Here is a 23,090-nt window from a genome sequence, read left to right on the forward strand (position 1 = left end):
GCTGAGAATTGAACATGGCAAGTTTTGCGAACACTTACTGAGCCGACGCCAGCCAAAATGGGAACAAAATATGTTGAACCCATGGTGTCACACTGAAATGTACCGGTGCTGCGAGAATTTCCGAACTAAAAGAAAAATGGGGGGCTTTCTTTTTACTTGTACTAATCTACTTATTATCACACAGGAGTAATGGAGCTTTAGATGATTAGCTTATCTTAGCTTACGTTTGGGTGGACGTCTCATTTTTCCTTTATGAATACTTTAAACAAACTAGGCATTTTCATTTGGCGTCCCGTTAATGTGCCCCAAATGCATAGTACACGAGCATTTTGGCATTTTGCATGCGTCCGAAAGTGGATTGTGCAGCGAGGATTGAACTCACGACCTCAAGCTGAGCATTGAAATGCCACAGCCACTGCACTACCATGGTGGATTAAAAGTGCAATGGTGCAGCTGCTAGTGCAAGCATGAAATCATATTTATTATGTCAAAAAAAGGGGTGACATCTGCCAACTCCTCCCTCCCACCCACCGGGAATAGTGGATAAGCCCTCAAACAGTACCACTTCTGCGGGCTTGCCCGATTGTCGCACAACTGAAGTGCTTTCTGCAGATGTGCCTCGTCGTTGCAGAAAAGGTCACCTTGCTTCCCCACACACGTGCAGAAGATGGGCAGCAGACGGGCGATTGAAGTGCAGCGTTTTGTCCTCGCGCACCAAGCTTTCATTGAAGTCAAACAGTGCAGTAACCACTTGGGCAAAGAACAATGGGCATCAAACGGTGTGTCTTTGTCGCTCCTACTACTACTACTGCTGAGGGAACGGGTCGGCCAGTTGTGTTACTCTCGGGTAGCGCAACCGTGGCGCCCCCGGCGGCAGCTGCTCCAGCTGGTCCTGTGCCCAGAGCAATAGGCGCAGCATTACGGACAGCTGTGGCCGCGTTGCGTTCTGGTCCTCCAGCAGGGCAGCGTTCACTTCACTGGCCACCTTCTGCCGCTGAGACGGGTGTAGCAGGTCCCCAAATGGGCTCGACTGTGGCTCCTCAAACGCCAGCAGTGCCAGAGTCCGTTCCAGTTCAGACAGCACCTGTGCAAAGAGCTAACGGTACAGTCATGCTACAATAAAATGCAAACACAAGAAATTGAACTGGATCGCAAAATTTACCTTTTTAAATCTGCTGTTGTGTTCGACACAAGGAGTGATTAATTCACAGATTCTTAACTTTAGGTCCAGGGTGCACTTACAGCACAACTACACAATGATCAGACATCTCGCTTTAAAATAGTTAGGTGTAAGTGGTGACTTTTATTAGTGTGATAAAATTATTGGTTTGAACAGTTTTGCCAAATTCATATCTTAGCCCGTTCTCAACATACACCACGCACTTTACAGGCTCCACAAGGTGTCATTACCAACACTCATGCTCTCAGGTATGTCTCCACTATACTAAATACGTTACTCAAGGCCATTGTGTGGTGGAAGTAAGATGGTTAAGGCAGAAAGCTGAGCTAGTTGGTTTGTGTAGTTTGACATGCAGCACTAGCATACACAAACAACATGGCAACACGATGGCTCATCCAGTCTTCATGTTCAGTTTTTCCGTAAACTACAGAAGAAAGCTGTTTCCGTTTACAGAAACTATTCCGTCAATGTAAATAGGCTAACGATAGTAGTGAAGTGAATGAGGCCCCAGCCTGGCTTTGAAATCTGCATACGATGGAATTTTCAAAAAGCTAAACGAGCTACACAATGATGGTTCCCAAATAAGCTACTTGGCTCATACTTCATGGGAAATCGGCAGACACTTATTTTTATAGCATGGAATGAAGACGGCACACAGCTCAAGTACCAACTGAATGATTACGCTCAAAGGGTATACAGTCAGCGAGCGATTTTTCAGATGGCCGATTATTCAAACACCTCCAAGGCCCCGCCACGCATTCCATAGAACCAATGTATAAGGACGTCTGAAATTTCAGATACTCAAACTCTTTGTCGTCAAATTTTAGGGACTTTTGCCCGACACCAAGACTAATACAGCATGAATCGAAGGCCCCATCACCGCCATTTTGATTATCTCGCAGCCTCAAACCAGCACTCTCAGATGCCAAGCTGCTGAGGCTGTAGACAATTGTGTTTTGCCACATGTTGATGGGTCCATTTGGCAAGCTTGGAGCGAGGTCGAGTGATCATATTGTGCTGTTGTACGCTCTGCATTGCCAGACCTAGCTGCTTCGATGATCACGACCGAGCGTCCTGCTATGTGGTGTCGTGCTTCTCATCGAGAACATTTACTGTGGTCATCTTTGCGAATGATTTCGAAGCACGCAAAGCCCTACAGCAGGTCGACAACGGAAAAGAAATCGGCCTTGACACAAGCTGGCGTCAGCAAGGAGCTCAGCATTTCGAAGCATAGGATCTTGGATTTCCTCAGAAATAAGATCTTGTAAGAGACTGGAGAATCAACCGTGGTCAAATAGAATAATGCGAGTTAAGGTGTCTACGTGAAGCTCGAGACGGCTCTGCTCGTGTGGTTAAAGGCCATGATTGCTAAGTGGGTGCCGGTCTTGGGTTGCATCTTGAAACAAAAGGCGGAGGATCCTGCGCTTAAAATGTGTTATATCTGTTATATCTTGATTACTGTGGATTACGACTGATAAGAGAAAGGACAACGGACGCAATGGTGAGCGGTTGAATCAGCACTGGCCTATGCCCAGCTGGGAGTGATGTTTATTGCGTAACTAGCAGAGAAAAACATAGGAGGCGCTAGTGATTACAAAACAAAATGAACAGCAAGGACTTTAAGTTCAGTGATGGGTGGCTGAGAAATTTCTCAAGAATTGAAATGACCGAGTTCAAGAAGATATGCAGCGAAGGCGGCGTTGCCACCGATTCTGCCGTCGCGCAGTATCGCTACAGAAAGCTGCAGTCTTTGTTAGAGCAGGTTACACCTGAGAAAATTTTCCACTGTGATGAAACTAGGTTGTTTTACAATATGCTCCTGGAGAAAACACTTGCGTTTTCTGGGCCGCTATTTTGTAACAATGCCTTATTCTATGCTATTCTTATCATCCACCACACACGGCCACCTGATCCCGTTGATAATGTGGGCAGACCGTCGCTCTGACCACTGGCCAAGCACGAAAAGCCTGAAAAAGCATAGAATTGGAAAAGGCATCGCTACAAAATACCGGCCCTGATGACCCTTGCCATGGTTGCAAACACTGCAAGGAATGGCTCACCGTCCTTGTCGGCAACAACATGTTGATCAGTAAAGAGTTTTCAATGCTTGACATAGGGAAGTAAAAAAATCCAAGGTGTTTGAAGGGGGGCAACCCTACCTGTTCTGTGCTAAGCAAACAAGAAAGTCTGCATAACACAGCAGCTATTCCAAGAATATCTCTGCATGATGGACAGAAGGTTCTAACACCAAAACCGAAAAGTTTTTATATTTGTGAACTGTGCTCATTATGGACACGTTTAAGGACCTAAATGCTGGAATTCCTAAACGGAATACTGCCACCTGAAGTTTCTTTACATGTCATGCGTGCTCAGCCGCATGGTGCTGTGCTCAGACAACGCAAAACTTGCAGTGTTGACATATGGTCTGCTGTCAGCAAGCTTGTAGACGCGTGGAAGATGGCAATTCAAGGCGTGTTTCACAACTGTTTTTGGCATGCAGGCTTCAAATAACAGCGTGCCCAATCAGTCCCCTACCATGACGAAGTGCAGGTTCTGCACTGCTTTTGTGCAAAACAGAAATAGGATTTACCAATCCATTCAGTAAATAAAAGTGTGATGACATAGTAAGCATTTGTTTATAATTTTCTTGATACCCTTTAATGAAACATTTGCTTAATTTGAATATCTTTTTTCGGCCTCATGAAATTCGAACTAACGAATTTTTCCCGCATATGAGGACTGATGATGAACACACACAAGAAAATGGTGCTACATGTATCTAAATTAGCTGTTGCCCAATTTTGGGGCGAAGAACAGCGAATGTAGATACATGTAGCCGGATTTTATTGTGTTGTTGCGATTAGACCTAATATACCCTCTGAGCATAAACAAAGATTCAGTTCGTAATTCAGCAATGTGTCGTCTTCCTTTCCAGAGGAGCTATACAAGAACCCCGGAAAAAAACATACAGCTTAGATAGGTGCCTTAACTGAATTAATCCTGTTTGAATGCTTAAGCACAAGGAATAGGACAGTTGCCATGTCCTCAATTTTCCTTATTTAACCTTCTGTCCTAATGTAACTAAAGCTTCACGAGATCTAGCTTGTCACCTGTGGGTTCTCCTCCCCGCACTCGCTGAGGTGGTCCTGGGCGTAGGCAAGCGCCTCCTCGGTGCGCCCCTCGCGGATGAGTTCGATGAGGTGCTGCTGCCGCAGATGGAACAGCAGGCACCGGTCATTGTCAAGCAGCTCAGGGCGCAGACCATTCAGCAGGGCCACCGCTTCCAACACTCGGCCCTGGAGTGGGAATCAATGGCACACAATCAAATCTTAAATCTTTATTTCAACATCACATATACATACAATGCTCATGAATTCAAATGCAAACGATTCCTAAACTACTCCAGTGCATTATTTCCAGTTCCAGATTCACCTGCACTTGTAACAGTGGGTTATTTCAGATTCCAATACTCCATGGCCAGCTGGCAGATTCAGGCAGTATAATAATGGCAGAGAGTAACAGCAGTGGCTGTCCAGAAGAGCAGTATACTATCATTCTTTATCTGTATACTGTCATATTTATCAGCTTTCTTTATCCTTGCTCTTGCCTGGATGATTCGGCTCATCTTTGGCGGCCATCACAAGCACTCTATACTAACGCCGCTACAACTCCATGTTTAGAAACCAGTGACTCAGTGATTACATTGTACTGTAAAATAGGGAGCAGTGGGGCTGTGGCTAAGAGAGAGACAACGACGACGAGAAAGAACAACCTTGTTTCGGTGCTCGGTCGGCTACACTACCTCTCGCTGCTCCAACGTTCTAGTCGCGAACGCTTACTGCTCAAAGTGCTTCGCGACATTTGGTGGAAGGTGCTGGACTTATTGCCAACCTGGAACTCCGCAGCCGAACGATCCCTGTCACATCTCCCATGCCTGAGGAGACTAGCCCTACCGCGCCACCCATGGCACCGCCTCCAGTCGGCTGTCCTGGTGCGCCACGCCAACGGGATCCTCCCATATTCAATGGAACTGACGATCATGACGTAGAGGACTGGCTCTCATCATACAACCGAGTGAGTGCCCACAACAAATGGTCTGATGCTGACAAGCTTGGCTACGTCCCTTTCTACCTTTCCGGGGTCGCCCATCTTTGGTTCCGCAACCATGAGGCTGACTTTTCCACCTGGTCAGCATTCCGAACAGCACTTCAAGAAGTATTCGGTCGCCCTGCTGTGCGCAAACTTCGGGCTGAACAACAGCTTCGCTGTCGTGCCCAACAAAAGGGCGAAACTTTTACGAGCTACATTGAAGATGTAGTTGACATCTGCCGGCGTATAGACCCTGATATGACCGAAGATGGCAAGGTCAAGAACATCTTGAAAGGCATCGAAGACGACGCCTTCCAAATGCTCTTGGCAAGGAATCCTCAGACGGTCAACGACATCATAGCACTTTGCCAGAGCTATGAGGAGCTGCGCAAACAGCGGCTTTCTACGCGCCGAGCTCTCGCTCCGGACGTCGCGCTTTCAGCTCTGAGTGATGGCGTCACTTCGGCTCCTTGCAGTTCAGAACTTTTTGACAGCATCAAGCAGTTTGTACGTGAAGAAGTGGCACGCCAACTCTCTCTTCTGCCAGTCGCTCCAGCCTCAGAGCCGCGCTTGTCTCCAGATCTCCGTCACCTGATACAAGAACAAGTCGCTAACGCAGTACCCCTTGCTCATCAACCGCCTCCTACGCCTGTGCCACTTACGTACGCTGCCGTTGTCGCCAATCCAAGGCCTCCTTCTGCAGGTAATCAATCCGGACTTACCAGCACCTGTCCCTCACCTCCGCAAGCAGCTGCAACATATTCTCCTGCCCCCCCAAGCAGCTACTGGCCGCCACAGCAGCCCGTGCGCCCACCTCGCCAATATTTCAAACAGTCTACGCCCGCCGTTCTTAATCCATGGCGCACCCATGACAATCGGCCTATCTGTTATTCATGTGGCCTACCTGGGCATGTAGCACGGCTTTGCCGCCGGCGTGGATGGTATCCTTCGGATTCTCCGAGGGCACAAAGTAACGGTTTCGACTCTCCGTCCCGTTCTGCTACTGCCGCTCAGCCCTTCGAAGCCTCGTCTCCTCTTTCCCGACCCTTCAATACCCGTCGGTCTCCGTCTCCCCGTCGGCGTTCTCTGTCGCCGCTTATCCGTCGTCCTGAAGCTATCCGAGAGGAAAACTAAGGACCGCAGTTCCAGAGGCAAGAACTGCGATCTCAGCGAACTCCTCAAGACCTCATTTATTTCCTGCGAACATCCTTGAAGTTTATGCAGAAGACATTGCCGTTCATGCGCTTGTAGACACGGGAGCAGCAATATCAGTGATTTCAGACCAGCTTCGTCTTACCCTTAGAAAAGTCGCGACGACTTATTCAGCCATTTCATTACGTACAGCAAGCGCTGCGCCGATTGAACCCTTAGGGAAGTGTACCGTGCGTGTTGTTATAAGCGGCGCTTTATACCATGTTGAGTTCGTTGTTCTGCCTCGCTGCTCCCATGCCATGATTTTAGGATGGGACTTTCTGTCCTCTCATCATGCCGTTATAGATTGCGCCCGTGCTGAACTCGGGCTGTCGCCATTCAGCACCAACGTTTTTGAAGATACTGATGACACTTCCAGTCGTGTGTTCGTCACCGCCGACACCGAGATTCCTCCATACTCTGCCGCACTTGTACCCGTTTCCTGCGTTGGGTTTTCCAACTCCACAGTTCTTTTCACGCCGTCTCAGCTTGTTGCTCGCCGCCATCCTTTCTTGCTTCCTTTTGCCCTTCTTGCCATTCGACAAGGTTCGAGCGCACTTTATGTATCGAACCTGTTTCCTTGCCCTGCCAGGCTGCTCCACAATGAGTGTCTTGGATATGCCGACGAAATCGAACCAAGCTTCCTTTACGATGTGCCTGACGACCCGGCTTCTCCTCCGGTTGACGCTCTGGCCCTTCAAGTTTCTCCTCCCACGCCGCCGTGTGACCCAGCATTTTACCAGAGTATTGATCCCAACCTCACTCCAGCGCAGCACGCCCAGATCGTCCATCTTCTAGACCGCTTTCGCACGTCATTCGACCTACAACAATCTCGCTTAGGCCGTACTTCCACTGTTGTCCATCACATCGACACCGGCAACCATGCGCCTTTACGCCACAGACCGTATCGTGTATCCGCCACGGAGCGTAGCGTGATCGCTGAGCAAGTTGCAGACATGCTCCAACGCGGTGTCATACAACCTTCGCACAGTCCCTGGGCTTCTCCTGTAGTGCTGGTAAAAAAGAAAGATGGCACAATTCGCTTTTGCGTGGACTACCGGCGACTTAATAAGATCACACGCAAGGACGTTTATCCGCTACCCCGTATTGACGACGCGCTAGACTGCCTCCAAGGCGCTGAATTCTACTCATCCTTAGACTTACGATCCGGGTACTGGCAAGTGCCAGTGGCTGAGTCAGACCGTCCGAAAACGGCCTTCATCACACCTGACGGTTTATTTGAATTCACCGTGATGCCATTTGGTCTGTGTAATGCGCCTGCCACATTTGAAAGAATGATGGACAACATCTTGCGCGGCCTCAAATGGCAGATATGCCTGTGTTATCTGGACGACATCGTTATCTTTTCACCGGACTTTCCTTCCCACTTACTTCGACTTGAACGCGTCCTAAAGTGCATCGCCGATGCTGGCCTCCAGCTTAACTTGAAGAAGTGTCACTTTGCTGCCCGGCAGCTGGTCATCCTCGGCCATGTCGTGTCGAAAGAAGGTGTACTTCCTGATCCGGCGAAACTACAAGCTGTTGCCCAGTTTCCCCGACCAACGACTTTGAAAGAACTGCGCAGCTTCATTGGATTAGCGTCATACTTTCACCGTTTCATCCGCAATTTTGCCACTATAATTGCACCTTTAACGCAGCTTCTTCATGGTGGCCACAACCTTTCAACCTGGTCACGGGATTGCGATAACGCCTTCACAAAGCTGCGTCGTCTCTTGACGTCGCCACCAATCCTGCGCCATTTCGACCCCAGCGCTCCAACTGAAATACACACGGATGCCAGTGGCGTTGGCCTTGGGGCCGTTCTCGCTCAGAGAAAGGCTGGCTTCGATGAGTACGTCGTTGCCTTCGCCAGTCGTGCACTCACTAAACCTGAATCGAACTATTCTGTCACAGAAAAGGAATGCCTCGCTATAATTTGGGCCATAACCAAATTCCGTCCGTATCTTTATGGCCGCCCGTTTGACGTCATAACAGATCACCATTCGCTGTGCTGGCTGTCATCCTTAAAAGAACCGTCCGGTCGTCTTGCTCTATGGGCCCTTCGACTGCAGGAGTATGACATTCGCGTACTGTATCGTTCTGGCCGAAAACATTCGGATGCGGATGCCTTGTCTCGTTCGCCACTCACAGACGAGGCTAGCTTCCCGAAAGCCTCATTGTCCGAGTCTTCCCTTGCTGCCACGGACATTCTTCTGGAGCAGAAGAAAGACCCATGGATTGTGTCCATGCTGCGTTTTTTGTCCAGCCCATCGACACCCACTAACAATCGCGCATTACGTCGCCAAGCACATCACTTCTCCATTCGCGACGGGCTCCTGTACCGTCGCAACTACCTCCCGGACGGCCGCAAATGGTTGCTTGTCATCCCGCGACACCTGCGTTCGGATATTTGCGCAGCGTTTCACGACGATCCCCAGTGCGCGCATGCAGGGGTACTGAAGACATACGCGCGTCTACGCCTTCGTTACTACTGGCGGGGGATGTATCGATTCATCCATCATTATGTCCGCTCCTGTTTGGTTTGCCAATGCCGTAAAGATCCCCCTCGTCGTTCAACCGCCCCATTGCAGCCTCTGCCTTGCCCAGCACGTGCTTTTGATCGAGTAGGCATCGACATTTATGGACCTCTACCAACTACATCAGATGGCAATCGCTGGGTAATCGTGGCCATCGACCATCTTACGCGCTATGCGGAAACTTCCCCTTTGTCCAGCGCTTCTGCACGTGACGTCGCCTGGTTTCTCCTGCGCCACATCATCCTTCGCCACGGAGCTCCCAGGGAATTACTCAGTGACAGAGGCCGCGTCTTCCTCTCCGACGTCATCGAGGCTCTCCTCAAAGAATGCCGCATCATTCATCGCACCACTACTGCGTATCATCCGCAGACTAATGGCATGACCGAGCGCTTTAATCGCACTCTTGGTGACATGCTGGCCATGTACGTTGCATCCGACCAAACCAAATGGGACCATGTCCTACCTTTTCTGACCTACGCTTACAACACCGCCACGCAGACTACCACGGGATTTTCGCCCTTCTTTCTCCTATATGGACGCGAACCTTTTTCCACAATGGATACTATCCTTCCGTACCGCCCTGACTCCACGGAAACAACTACCCTATCCGAAGCTGCTGCACACGCAGAAGAGTGTCGCAAGCTTTCCCGTATATTTACGTCAGAAGACCAGCAACGCCAGAAGCACCATCGAGAAAGTTCCAATGCTCCTGTATCCTATGCTCCTGGCTCGCTAGTGTGGCTTTGGGTTCCAGCCTCTACCACTGGACTGTCACCGAAACTCGCGTCGAAGTACCAGGGCCCATACCGCGTGATCAAACAAACGTCTCCAGTCAACTATATTGTGGAACCCCTCGAGCTACCTTTGGATCATCGCCGCCGTGGACGCGAAATTGTGCATGCCCAGCGTCTCAAGCCCTACTATGATCCGCCTGTGCTGTCCTACCCGTAGGTCACCAGCACGGCTTCCTTTTCCGCGGGGGAGATAACTGTACTGTAAAATATGGAGCAGTGGGGCTGTGGCTAGGAGAGAGACAACGACGACGAGAAAGAACAACCTTGTTTCGGTGCTCGGTCGGCTACACTACCTCTCGCTGCTCCAACGTTCTAGTCGCGAACGCTTACTGCTCAAAGTGCTTCGCGACATTTTCATGCATGCATAAGATGCTTTCACTGCTGTTCGAGTTTCAATTTATGAGCACTGGACACGATGTTGGGGGCACAGCCAAAGAAGCCATTCATTGGCTAGACAAGGATTGTGCCCGCTTACAGTGCAGCAGTTCTTCAGCCTGTTTATACAGAAGGACATATACACTTACAAAATTTTAGTCACATCGGGTTTACTGGCACAGAAGAAACATAGACTACGCTGCGCCAGCCACAAGGTGTTGTAAAATCATAAGTAAAGCCAGCAAAAGCTGCATAACACCTTGCGATGTACGCATAATAAATCTACCACTTGGTACTTTAGCTTACTTGCTACAGTTTAAACCACCTATGTCTGTCAAGTTTCCGCTTAAACAGTTCCACTTATGTGTTAACTGTAACATACTGAAACGTGCTAGTGGAGTTTGGATGAAGAGGAGAAGGAAGCTGGGCTGGGTCACATGTGGTGCTGTGAACTGCTTTCACTGAGCGATACCTCTGCGTTCTTCATCTCGTAAATAAATGTCATCCATTGTCACAATATGTAGGTTTTGCCATCAACATTGAAGATATATATTTCTCAAAACTGAAGCTAAGTACAGGATATCTGCTAAATGAAAACTACTTCATCATTCCTGGGCTTCAGTTTCCCTATCGGAATGTGTGCTCTATATTGATTAATTAGAAAGCTGATGAATAAAAATGTGTTTTTACAATTGGCTGACATCACTGCAATTTGTTTTGCAAGTTGAGTCTGCCTCTTTGAGCAGTTCAAGTGATATGACTGAATTGTGATATTTACTACAGGATAGCTTTAATAAGCATGTTTTCAGTAATATAAATAGCCTGGTATATATGATTATCTATGGATAGCCGCAGAAGCAGAGAGGTAAAGCACTACCCTAACTCAATGAGCACAGTATCGAATGCAATGTGTGGAGGTGGTAACTTCAGTTTTGACTGTTTGTGTGCTGTTCTTTCTCTATTCACTTCAGCCCCACTCTAAACAGAAGCACGAGGTTGGCGCATCTCCACACACATAAAACTTAAATGCCGCACGAATGTCCTTGGTTTCAATTACAGTAGGCCTCCTTAATAGCTTAATTCACTTAACGAGCATCTCATTTCCCCTTATTCTCTTAGCCTATCGGAGGCGGCAGTAAATGCAACAGGCTGCTTTTCAAGACGATGCATCTAGTTCAAATGAGGAGCTGGGATGAAAAAAGTAAGACAGCTTTTCAATGCCACAATGACAGATGGCACGGCTGGTTCCTTTAGTCAGAGTGGCCTGTATGTTTGAGATCTAGGAAATAAAGTGGGTTTGTCCAATTAGGATGTCAAAAATATTAAGCTGTACCCATAATATAATGACTGTCGACGGTAATCAAAGTGCCAACTACAATGCCAAATGATAACAGGATGCAGTATATCCTGTTGTAATCACTGCACCCCTCTTAAATCTCTGAAGCAACCCCCACTATCCCTAGAATCCTGGCTGTGTTGCAATGACTACCCATCTAGTGGCCCCACCCATTGCGAGGGTATCTGTTGCGGATGGCACAGAATCGCTTTAATTTATTTAAGGTTACATCCCGTGTGTTACCATGGCACATCCATTCTGGGGCGTCGACCAAGAATAGGCATATCACATTTGCAGCTAGTGGCAAAGTTCTCTGCTCAGTCCCGTACCTAGTGGCCCCTATTGTCAGCTCAGTAAGATAGCAGCCAGCACAAACCTAGTGGCAGAAGCTAGTAGACAACTTGGGTCACGGGGTGTGTGAAAGAGATTAGATACATAATACATAGTAGGTGACATTCCCAAAGAATGCTAATTGCATTGAAAAAGAAAGAGGGCAGTGATGGAACCAAGGCTGCCACCGAAATGGCGCAATCCATCAAGTACGTTGAATACTCAACGCAGATGGAAGTTCTGACCCAACCTGTGCGCCCTTTCCTAAGCACACTGGTACAGTAAGGGGTCCCCCCACCCTCCGGCAGCAGGCTTACACCCGCTACCTCCCTGAACCATTCCAGCCAAGTGTTTTATGCACAAGGCCATGGCTCAGGTGATGTTCACTAGGTTAATAGGGGTATATGTGTTTAGTGAGTACAGCCATGCGTGACATGTCGCCATAGCGATAAATGTAGGCAGTTGGTAAATAAAAAAATGTTCTGGGCCACAGAAAGAACCATCAAAAAGAAAAGAAAAAAGGAGGCTGACAACAAAACGAAGGCTGCCATCGAAATGGCACAATCCATCAGGTCTGCTTTGCAACACAGATGTAGTTTGTTACCCGACCTATGCACACTTTCGTACTGGCACACTAGACGGTCTCACTACCCACTGGTGTGCAGTAACTGATCATATGTACAGTAATTAAATAGGACCACAAAATCTATATTTTCATAAAAATAGCATACTTTCAAGCATGCATTTTTTTCCCACACAACATACACGACTAGAACAGCCTGCTGCCCAAAGTTTTCATGCCTTTCTCTTTTTTTTTTTTCTAATGGTTCGCAGAACTTCTTACATTAGAGAACGCCTTTAGAAGGTGTCTGTAGGGTATGGTTGTGAGACATTATGCTTATTTTTTATGATTTCCTTGTTTTTCTGAGTTGTTGACGACTAGAAAAGTTGTTAAGTGTTCGTTACATTGCTTTGTATCTCTATAAAGTGTGTTACATTAGTGCTTTCTCACTACAATAATGCCCTAAAGGTGCTGTAGGTATACGCGTAGTGCACGCCAATGGACTGGTGGCAGCCTTGCGAGGTGTGCTCGGGAAAGAAGCCAGCCGTGCACCGTAGTTTTCTGCGTCGTTGATTGTGTTCCTCCGTCTTATTCACATTTGCAGAGCAACATAAGCAACACCCTTCGCATGTGTGGGGTGGCCAAAGCTTCAAGGAATGACGAAGGAGAATTGTTGCACGGTGGAGTGATCAAATATCGGCAAAAACGTCTCGGCTATATGGTTCTAATCATTCCCCGCAAAGCCTCATCAGCGGGAGCAACGGTAGCAATGGATCACCGCCGTTTGCTGGAAAGCTTCCTGTTGTGACCTCAACACTCAGGCTTGGTCAACGTCTCCATGACTACATCCGTGACTTCCTGAGGGGAAGGCAGGCCTCGCTATGAGTTGGTTCCCTGCAGTCAGAGCCAGTCGAACTGGGCGACAGAGGTACCCCGCAGGACTTGGTGATATCCCCTACCCTCTTCAACCTGGCCATGATAGGACTGTCCAGGCAACTGGCTCGAATCGAGAACCTCCAACATACCATCTATGCAGATGACGTGACCACGTGGGTGGCAAAGGGGAGCGAAGGACAAATCGAGCACACTTTACAAAATGCGATCCAAACCACTGAGGAGTAGCTCAAACCAACAGGCCTGCGGTGCTCGCCGAGCAAGTCTGAGCTGCTGCTATATAGACCCAAGAAACGAGGGCCCAAACCCAAGGGATGGGACACAGGCGCCGACCCATGCGTCCGCCTGTACACCGCTGAAGGCAACACGATTCCGGTGGTCAGTCACATCAAGGTGTTGGGCATGACAATTGAGGCGAATGGCTTGGGTTGATTGGATTGAAGCAATTTCTAACTGAAAACAATGTAATTTGTCCGCAGCAGCATGGTTTTGTTCCCTCCAGATCGACATCAACAGCAGTGCTAACGCTTTCGCAATTAATAAATTCTGCACTTCATCATAATAAAATAATTGTAGCAATATTTTTGGATATAAAGAAGGCATTTGATACCGTTTCTCACTCTATACTACTGCAAAAACTTGAATGTTATGGTGTCACAAAGGACTCCCGAAAATTTTTTTCCAGCTATTTATCCTCACGGAAACAAATGGTAGTAATGGGTGATTATTATTCTACATACAGCACAGTCACCAGCGGAGTCCCACAAGGTTCAGTGCTCGGTCCTGTGTTATTCTCATTGTACATTAATGACCTCCCTAATGCTCTTCAGAACTCAAACGTTCTAATGTACGCAGATGACACAGCTTTATTATTCACAGGAAACACACTTTCTGCACTGCAAACGCATGTGACGTCCGAGTTATCAAACATTTCTTCATGGTTCTCAGAAAACAAATTGACTTTAAATAGCAATAAGACAAAATATGTAGTTTTTCGATCGAGGAGAAATAATGTTGACACCAGTCAAATAAATATCACGTTAAATAAAAGCCCCATCCAAGAAGTTGATTCGCTCAAATATCTGGGCGTCATATTTGACCAGCATATACATTGGGAAGCACATATTCATAGTGCATGCAAGAAGGTCGCATATGGTTGTTACTCCCTAATTAAAGCGAAGCAATATTTCCCCCACGATGTACTCAAATCCCTTTACTATGCGTTTTGCCATAGTCATATTAGTTATTGTTTAGAATCATGGGGTGTGACCTACATGACATACTTACAACCTTTACAAAAACTACAGAAAAGGGCCCTGAAAATAATTGGCCCCTCAAAATATGCCAGTGATACATTTAATGATGTTTTCGAAACACAACATGTGTTATCCGTTAATGCACTATGTAATCACAAGATCTCAATTTCAGTTAATAATATTTTATGCACTAACTTTCCTATTCCTCGAAACGTCTTTTCATTTCCAACTCGCAGTACAAGACATGCTTTAAAAGGTAACCTCAACTTACCCAAGTGTTACAATGTATACGGTGAAAGGTTAATTGAATTCATTGGTGCAAAAATCTGGAATATTCTACCCCTAGAAGTTAAAACCGCACGTAATTTCAAGCAATGTAGCAAATTCTTTTTTCTTGATAACCAGAATCTCTAACTTACTTTCATTATGTACGAGTATTTTCAAAATGTTTGTTGTCTGTATAATTAACTCATGACATGTTCCGGAATACTGTGATGTTCAAAACTGCGCCTGACCTGTCTTTGTAATTTGTCACTGGACCGCAAACTAGCCTTCCCTGGCTATCGGTCCAGATATCTGTATTACCATGATTATGTAAAAAAAAATAAAGCACTTGCACTTGCAAAAAAAAAAAAAAAACACCGTCGCAGTCGCTAAGCTCACTACGAAGGCCGAGAACGCCACACACCTACTGAGAAGAGTGGCCAACCGGCATCACGGGCTCAAAGAAAACAACCTGCTTAGACTGGCACAGGCCTTCGTTATCAGTCACTTCGTGTACATTGCGGCCATGCACAATTGGTCCAAAGAGGAGAGAGACAAGCTTGAAATGCTCCTGCGTAAGGTAGCCAAGAGAGCCATGGGTCTACCCACGCACATGAGCACAAAGGCAATGGACACATTAGGCATGTACAACACACTGAGCGGGATTGTGGAGGCACAGGAAGAGGCACAGAACACCAGGCTATCCGGTGCACCTGCGGGCAGATGGATACTACGAGAAATCGGCGTCGCGCCTCGGGAGATCGAGTGTAAGTAACAGCCACGGGCTAACACCCGGCCAGAGGAAAAAGATCAAGGCAGCCCCTCTGCCCAGGAATATAAACCCAGAGCACGACATTGACAGAAGACTTGCTCGAGCCAAAGCACTCCTCCAACAGGCAGCCGCCTCCAGAAAAGCATGCTGCTTTACGGACGCAGCCAAATATCCTGGCAGAGGAGCCTATGTAGCAGCGGTGGTCAACAAAGATGGCAGGGTCATCAACGCGTGCATGGTCCACACTGATAGTCCTGAGGTGGACAAGCAGGTGGCCATCAGCCTTGCACTCTTAGAAGACGATAAAAGCTTGGTATATTGTGACTCCAAGAGGGCAATTCTGTCCTTCGGAACAGGGAGCATATCTCCGACCATCGGCAGAATACTTGGTACTCAACACCTCCCCCCACACTACATCAATTTGTTCCCGGCACACATGGGACCATTAGACGGGCCACTCCCTAACCTCAATGAGACGGCACACGCGGCCGCACGAGACCTGACTCACCGTGCGAGCCCGGACTTCCTCTTAGCAGGATGGGAGAGCGAGTGTGACCCCCTCGTCACTTACAACGACCAAGCTCTAGGTTATTCAAGAGAACCATGCCCCTACCGCACAATGCACTCAATAGAGTGCAAGAAGTCACGTAGAGGCAGCTTCAGAGAGGCACCTACCTTTGCCAAGCCTTCCTGCACAGTATCTTTCCGGATGCGCACCCTCACAATGTGTGTCGCTTTTGTAAAGATATAGCTAGCCTTGCTAACATGCTCTGGGGTTGCCCCCTGGGGCCGGGGGCCAGGACTACCAAGGAAGGGTGGGACCGAGCTCTACGCAGCTCGGACCTTGGAGCACAGTTTTGGGCTGTCAATCGGGCCCGCGACGCGGCGGAGGGGCATGGCCTCTCTGCCCGACGTAGGAGCAGCCCGCTGCACGCGCACCGAGGGACCTCAAGAAAGTTATTAATTGATCCATGCATCCTTTCTTTTGTTGTGTTGGTGTTTCTTCCACTCGACGATATTCAGACAGGTAAGCAACGAAGCTTGTCTGCAGTGCAGCATGCGATTTAAAGGTATTTCGCTAAAGTTCTGAATGCTGTTTGCTGCTTCTGCCATTTGCTGCTTCTTTACCGCGTTGTGCTAGCTAGGCAGCATGACCGCACGAATGCATCGCGTCGTATTTTAAAGCTACTGAAGCTTGCAAAAACTGAAATCACTGGTTTTATGCGGCAGGGTAAATCTTTGCACCAGCTCTCATGCACTTAATGTTTTTACATCTATTTTATGCGTGGCTTCGTGCATGTTGAACTGTTGCTAGTTGCTTCATGCATAACTGTTGATTTTTTTTTTCTTTTTTTGAGGTGCGAGGTTTTCAGCCTGCCTTGTTTGTAAAGGGTCTAAATCCCGTTGTGTCTTATTGGAATGATAGAGCAAGTGCTTCTTTAACAGCTTTATTCTTTTCACCTGAGGTCATCTTAGATATTGCAGTATCTTGGAAAATGCGTTAAGAAAATAGATAGTCCAGGGTGAGAATTGCTAATAGTTGCTGCATATAGTATTTCTGTTCCATTTTCACTGAAAAGCTTGCGTCACGTTTGGGAAGTCATCACACCTCTATGCTGTCTGAGTAGACTTATCGTGCAAAGTGATTTGTTTGTTTCACAACGTAGTCCCTTTTTGCATGTGAATTTTCTACTCAATTGAATTCTTTCTTATTATGCTTACACTGCAATGGACTAAACCCAGCCTTGCCTTTAAATAGATCATGTGGTATCCCTCTCTAGTAACATTCGAGAAAGAAAATTAATAGTAACTGAAAAGTTGGTCAAACTAGCTTTGTACGTTTCCAAGTAGTTCCCTCAGGGAATTTAAGATTGCGAAAACAGCAGCGGGAACAGCCGTTCATCGACGTATGCAGCAGAATTGCATCGGAGGTACATCGCCAGCTCGCGCTCTTATTAACCCGTGCATTTGGTGGCTTTGCTGACTATTATACGAATTTCCATCAATAAATTCGCAATTACTCTTCTTGAGGTGACTTTGACAGCACTTATTTGGCAATGTCACGTGTATTCATCAGCAGGAAGATCACTACGACATCTGCAGACATCGCACTGTGCGGATTTGTTTGAGAAATAAGTCTGCACTAACGACGTGTACCTATTATTGAGGTACAGAAGCAGCATTACGGCAAAGGTCGAACTTATAAAAAAAAATGATCAAGACATTGTATTACTCAACAGAACCTAGTGGCTAGTTAACACGAGCTCCACTTTGTGTAAATGGGGTTCATTGCGTTTGTCTATGGGTTGCACCTGGCACGTATGTGGACCAAGCTCTTGTCCCAAACACTGGTAACATCGTGTTCAGTTCATGCCTGCCCCCATAGAGGCCAGCGCCTTCCCTACAGCTCTCACTGAAGAAGCAGCAGTCTGGCACCCGAACAAAGGAGAAATCTCATCCGCAAACTTCAGCCATCCTTGGTGCAAAGAGCAGTCGTCTGCTACTGCTCCCTAACGTACTGTTGGAAGCGCCTGCCAGGTGGCGTCAGTGGCGCCTCTATAGGTGGTGCACTATGCACATACTTAAACAAACAGCTTTACAGAGCCAAAAATCTACATTGGCATCGCTCAAGGGTGCTCTAGGTTAAAATATGCATGTCACACATGTCTTGCTTTTTATTCAATTTATCAATGCACAAATTAAATGTCCACTGTACTTAAAGGGCCCCTCAACAGGTCTGCCCATTTTAAGCTGACAAGTGCAGTTCATGCAATGCGCATTAACAATCATGTCTGCTAAGTATGACATTTCTATGCGCTGAAAAAAAGCTTAAATTTCAAGCCAAATGCCGTTTGCCCTTCCCCTCGTGGGCACCGCGCTCCCAGCTGGAAAGTCGACGTCTATCACGCAAGTGCGCCTAGGTACATAGCAGTACTGTGATGTCGCTCATAGTGACATGTGACTGAGAATCGTACAAGGCAACAGCAATTATTTGTTTAATCTGTTGCTTCAATAGACGAATTAACATTCAGAGAAATAACAAAACATACAAACCAAACGTCAGCATGTTTTTGTTCTACTTCATACAGTAGCAAGGGAAATACACATCAGTTTCGTCTGCTTGTTCACTCGTCGTGTACGCAGAGAATGAAACTGTCCTTTTTTGTGTTTCAGTGCTGCGATCATGCTCTTTCGTGCTCTCACGCCCGCCTCAGTGCTGTGATTCTGGCAATGACTTATACCGCTAATCAGATGTCCTTGTGCACTGCACGCAAAATCGTCCGCTGCGCAAATTGAGACAATCGCGACAGCTCGTGTGTGAGACCATCACCGGAAGTGCGCCATTCAGCAAAAACACAAGTGAGAGAGACAGGAGAAAAAAAAAAGGCAGGGCCTGTGACATATGCATCACGTGATCCTCCAGCTCTGGTATGGGAAAACGCAAGGAAGTTTGCTTGTGGAGGCTAGATGGGCCAAGTGGGGAGAGAGAGACAGAGAGAGAGAGAGTTTATGTAGGCCGTGCTCCTTCAACATGCTAGCCACCTGCAGCTGCATGGTGAGAACCCTCCCGAGTGTTTTCTGTGAGTGAGCTCCCCTCCTGAAATTATAAATTCGCAGCACTTCAAATATTTCTATCTCTCCTATTAATGAATTAACTTTAACATTAAACATTAACAAGCTCCATTAACTCTTTGGGTGCCAAGTGTCTTTCTAAAGTCAATTTCTTTCAAAGTAACAAACACATCAGCAGGCTTTAGGTTCAAATGCTAGTTATTAGTCATACATAGCTGAATATTTTACAAACTTTTCATATCTGAAAACTCAACCAATCATTAAGACATGCAGATTAGTGTTCCTCTGGCAATGTGACTTCTTCGCCACTGTCATTGTGCCTTGAAGACACCCCATAATCAATATCGAAGTCCCCTAACTTGGTGTTCGAAACAAGTTTTTGAATTTCTGCACCATTCGTAAAATGTGCAGGCTTTTTCTGCTCGTCCACTACGTCGTATAATGAGGGACACGAGCAAGACTGACGGACTACAAACTTTGTGGTCCCGTCTGTCGTACAAAAATAGAACGTACCATCCAATTTTGGTTTAACCAACTTCTCAGTAGACAGTGCAACTAGTCTATGGATGTTTCATGTTTGCAAATTGTCTCGGGTGCAGTCGAGTATGCTCGAGCATGGCATTAAAAAGGTTAAATACATCTGTACTTTCAGAAACAGTTCAGCCAATACTGCAGCTTGCCGATGTTTTCACGAGTGAAGAATGGCAGCAGCCACATTGTACCGTTCACTTTACACAGTGCACACGTTGTGCAAAAAGAATTGTCAGTATTGCCAGCATTTGGGAGGGAGGTAGTTCAGGCTTTGCACAAGAGATGCCAAGCTCACTTCACACAAGCTCAGCACAAGCTGAGCTGGCATGAACTAGTAAGTTTGGAAGGTGCATGCACGATGAACTGAAACCAACTGTAGAAGAGGCAACCACTGAGTAGCTATACCTGGGGACATATTCTTGGGCGATCACTTATGGCGATGGTACCACTTCCACAAGGTTTCACAAAAGTCAGCCAACAAGAGCTCCTTTCTTGTGTACGGCAGGCCCTTATGCGCATGCACACAGAGCCAATCGTTGGGAAAGTGAAATTACCTCCAAAAGTGATCATCCGAGAATGTGTCCTGTGTTCTATGTGCCACATGTACTGCCCAAGGCCACCTCCACCAACCCGCCGTGGTTGCTCAGTGGCTACAGTGTTTGGCTGCTGAGCACGAGGTCGCGGGATTGAATCCCGGAAACGGCGGCCGCATTTCGATGGGGGCAAAATGCGAAAACACCTGTGTACTTAGATTTAAGTGCACGTTAAAGAACCCCAGGTGGTCGAAATTCCCAAAGTCCTCCACTACGGTGTGCCTCATAATCAGAAAGTGGTTTTGGCATGTAAAACCCCATAATTGAATTTAACCACCTCCACCAACTCAAATTTGTTCTCTAGTCATTTTCGGTCACATAAAGAAAAAGGAATTTAATAGCAGAAAAGGAAGGTGAGTCGGCGTGGTCAACTGTTATTTACTTGCGAGGACGCCAACTGGAAAGACTGACCGAACGGGTTTAACACCCCAACACAACACACACTATGAGACAGAGAGAGCAAGGACAGGACAGGAAAGGCACGGATGTCAACCATACCATACTATGAGAGACATCACAGTGGATGTCTAGGCACTCATCTTATCCGGGAGGGTTCTCTAACATGCAGCATACATAAGCATTTTCGCATTATGCTTCGACAGCCAGGAGTTGAACTGACAACTTAGTGCACAGCAGCACACTGCCACATCCACTAAGTCAAAGGGGAGTCTAGGGAAGAAAGAGGATTTCTGAAGGGTGATGAGAAGAGAAAAAAAAAAAAGGAGTGTACACATCCTCTGCGAGAACTTCTGCAATACAGAAACACACAAAGGGATAAAGACAATGCTTGCCTCCTGCAGACAGTCACGTATCCGGATGCGTTCGTCAAGCGAGTCAAGTGACACAGGCGGGACCACGCCAGCTTCGAGCCGGAACTTGTCGGCAGCCTCCTTGAAGCCCTCGGTAACCAGGTAGTCCATGACTAGCCGGTTCAAATCACTGCGGTGCAGGTGGACACCATCTAACCTCTCTAGCCACTCCACCCGACTTGGCTCCTCTGTGCTCGGAGCTGCCTTGTCGCTGGACCCTGCACAGTGTCCAACGCCACCCTCTGATGAGTTAGTTTCCAATACAGTTAGAGCTGAACGGTGTTCGCAGAAGTTTACAAGTCTGCACAACTATGAAGATTGTGGTAACAGAACCAATGGATATTAACAGAGCATTTGCTTAGAACTTAATTTCTCTGCCCTCAAACCACCTCAATGCTGAAAGTGGTTTGCCACCTGTCTCGTATCATCATCTCCTGTCCCTAGATCAGGCAGCTCTCAAACACTTAGGCTGTCTTATCAACCAAAGGCTGTTTGAATTTCTCACACAATAATCCTTCACATCTAGCTTCATGAACAAAGGAGTAGCTGGTCTTGGTAAAAATATAGAATAGATGTACATGACACTACTGCATTTCGAAACCACGCCCACATTGTTGTTAAAAGCATTTAATTATAAGTACTTCCAGGTTCACTTGAATTGCAACAAAATCTATGCGTGACAGGTCTGCAATCTGCTTTCACTTTCACAAAGCACGAAGAACCGCAACTGAATATGCCTACATATCATTGCTAATTCACGATGCAGTTGCTTTACCAAGTGCACACATGTATTAGAAAAGAAACATGTATTACAAAGAAAGCCTTTATTAATCGGTTCCTTGGTTCTTTTAGGCCTCTCTCACGCGCTTAATCTGCACAATATCTGAAGTTCAAGCTGCTTTCACCGCCTGACATAAGTAGCACAGCCGAAAATTGTTTTGAAATGGAAGATCATCTTCCACCTCACATATAACTTTACTACGTGCAGCAAGTTTTAAAAAAAGGTACAATGGGACTGTTGTGGGTTGTTCTTAGGTACCACAATCAAGAACGACGAAAAAAGTTTCAAGGCAGCTTCCTTTTCACTGTTTGACGGCATCCTCTGCTTTCTTCGGTCGTGCGCCGAGCTATTCTATCGCCTCAACGCAACGCGAAAGGTTTTCGGGCGCGCAAACGAAAAGAAGCTCAGCTAGTAATTGAAGGGAAGTGCTATCAATGTGAGTCGCACTACCGTTCAAGTATCAGAGGCGAAGGCCTTGCGTGCGCCACATACAATTACACAGTGAGCGCGGGTGTTGGCCCTTTCACTGCTCCTTCTAGCGACAGCTCATATTACCAAACACCCATAACTTATGGCCTCGAGAGAGAGATAACACTCGAAAGGCACCCGAAGCATGCGAGAGCCTTTTGTATATACGATTTATCTCCCCTTAGACTTGTAAATCCAGCCTTACTACAATGCGCCCAGCTGCGTCGGACACAGATACAATAAGCACCCAGGCGTAATGAAACCTGGGAGTTTTGGGGCATAAATTGGCACCACTACTATTTCGTCCGTGTTGGCACAACCTAGGACTGCTTGCTCATCGCACAACTGAAAAGTCGCGGTTGTGAAATGTGACTAACCATCGTCTTTTTCTAACTCACATATATTTAACTACTCACTCGATTTGCTCAGAGATGTCGAGCTTTGACTCATGGCTGCGGTACAGCTAACCCAGCTGCTCAGTGCGTTGCTCAGTACAAGACTGCTGCCGCTGGCTGCTCTCGGACCTCTGAGAGAGTTGTGGGGGTCAGGCAGCTAGTCGCGACGATGTCGGCAACTCACGGCACACTCGGTGACACGCACAGAAACATCATAATCCGTTTACAAGGCTCCAAACTACCGCACAGGCAGAGTTACGCGCACAAAAATACAGACGACGGTGTGTCTCGTGCGACTAGCAGCAGATAGCCTAGCCCACATCACACATACACAAGCAAACACGACAAACACACGCACAT

At 47.1% G+C, this 23,090-nt stretch overlaps 1 protein-coding gene across 2 annotated transcripts; it reads right to left on the reverse strand.

The window, feature by feature from the left end:
* Positions 1–457: 457 nt before the first annotated feature.
* Positions 458–23,071, reverse strand: LOC139049533 (glucose-induced degradation protein 8 homolog). 2 transcript variants are annotated; one of them, XM_070525073.1, is made up of 4 exons: positions 22,752–23,071; positions 21,069–21,304; positions 4,291–4,476; positions 458–1,096 (listed from the first exon to the last, which is right to left on the reverse strand). In XM_070525073.1, the coding sequence occupies exons 1-4, from the start codon at positions 22,783–22,785 to the stop codon at positions 806–808; spliced, it is 747 nt and encodes a 248-aa protein (XP_070381174.1). In that variant the 5' UTR covers positions 22,786–23,071; the 3' UTR covers positions 458–805. The 2 variants fall into 2 exon arrangements, with proteins under 2 accessions (XP_070381174.1, XP_070381175.1); XM_070525074.1 differs by having other exon boundaries at positions 458–1,084; positions 22,752–23,065.
* Between the last annotated feature and the right edge of the window lie 19 nt (positions 23,072–23,090).

The sequence above is a fragment of the Dermacentor albipictus genome, chromosome 9 (genome assembly GCF_038994185.2).
Source record: "Dermacentor albipictus isolate Rhodes 1998 colony chromosome 9, USDA_Dalb.pri_finalv2, whole genome shotgun sequence".
Taxonomy (NCBI): domain Eukaryota; kingdom Metazoa; phylum Arthropoda; class Arachnida; order Ixodida; family Ixodidae; genus Dermacentor; species Dermacentor albipictus.

Excerpts from the sequence above, each read along its gene's own strand:
- LOC139049533 (XM_070525073.1), bottom strand. The coding sequence starts at position 22,785 with ATGAGTCAAAGCTCGACATCTCTGAGCAAATCGA. Across the intron at positions 21,305-22,751 it reads GACATCTCTGAGCAAATCGA|GGTCCAGCGACAAGGCAGCT; the intron begins GTGAGTAGTTAA and ends GACACTGTGCAG. Across the intron at positions 4,477-21,068 it reads TACGTGACTGTCTGCAGGAG|GGCCGAGTGTTGGAAGCGGT; the intron begins GCAAGCATTGTC and ends TTCCCACTCCAG.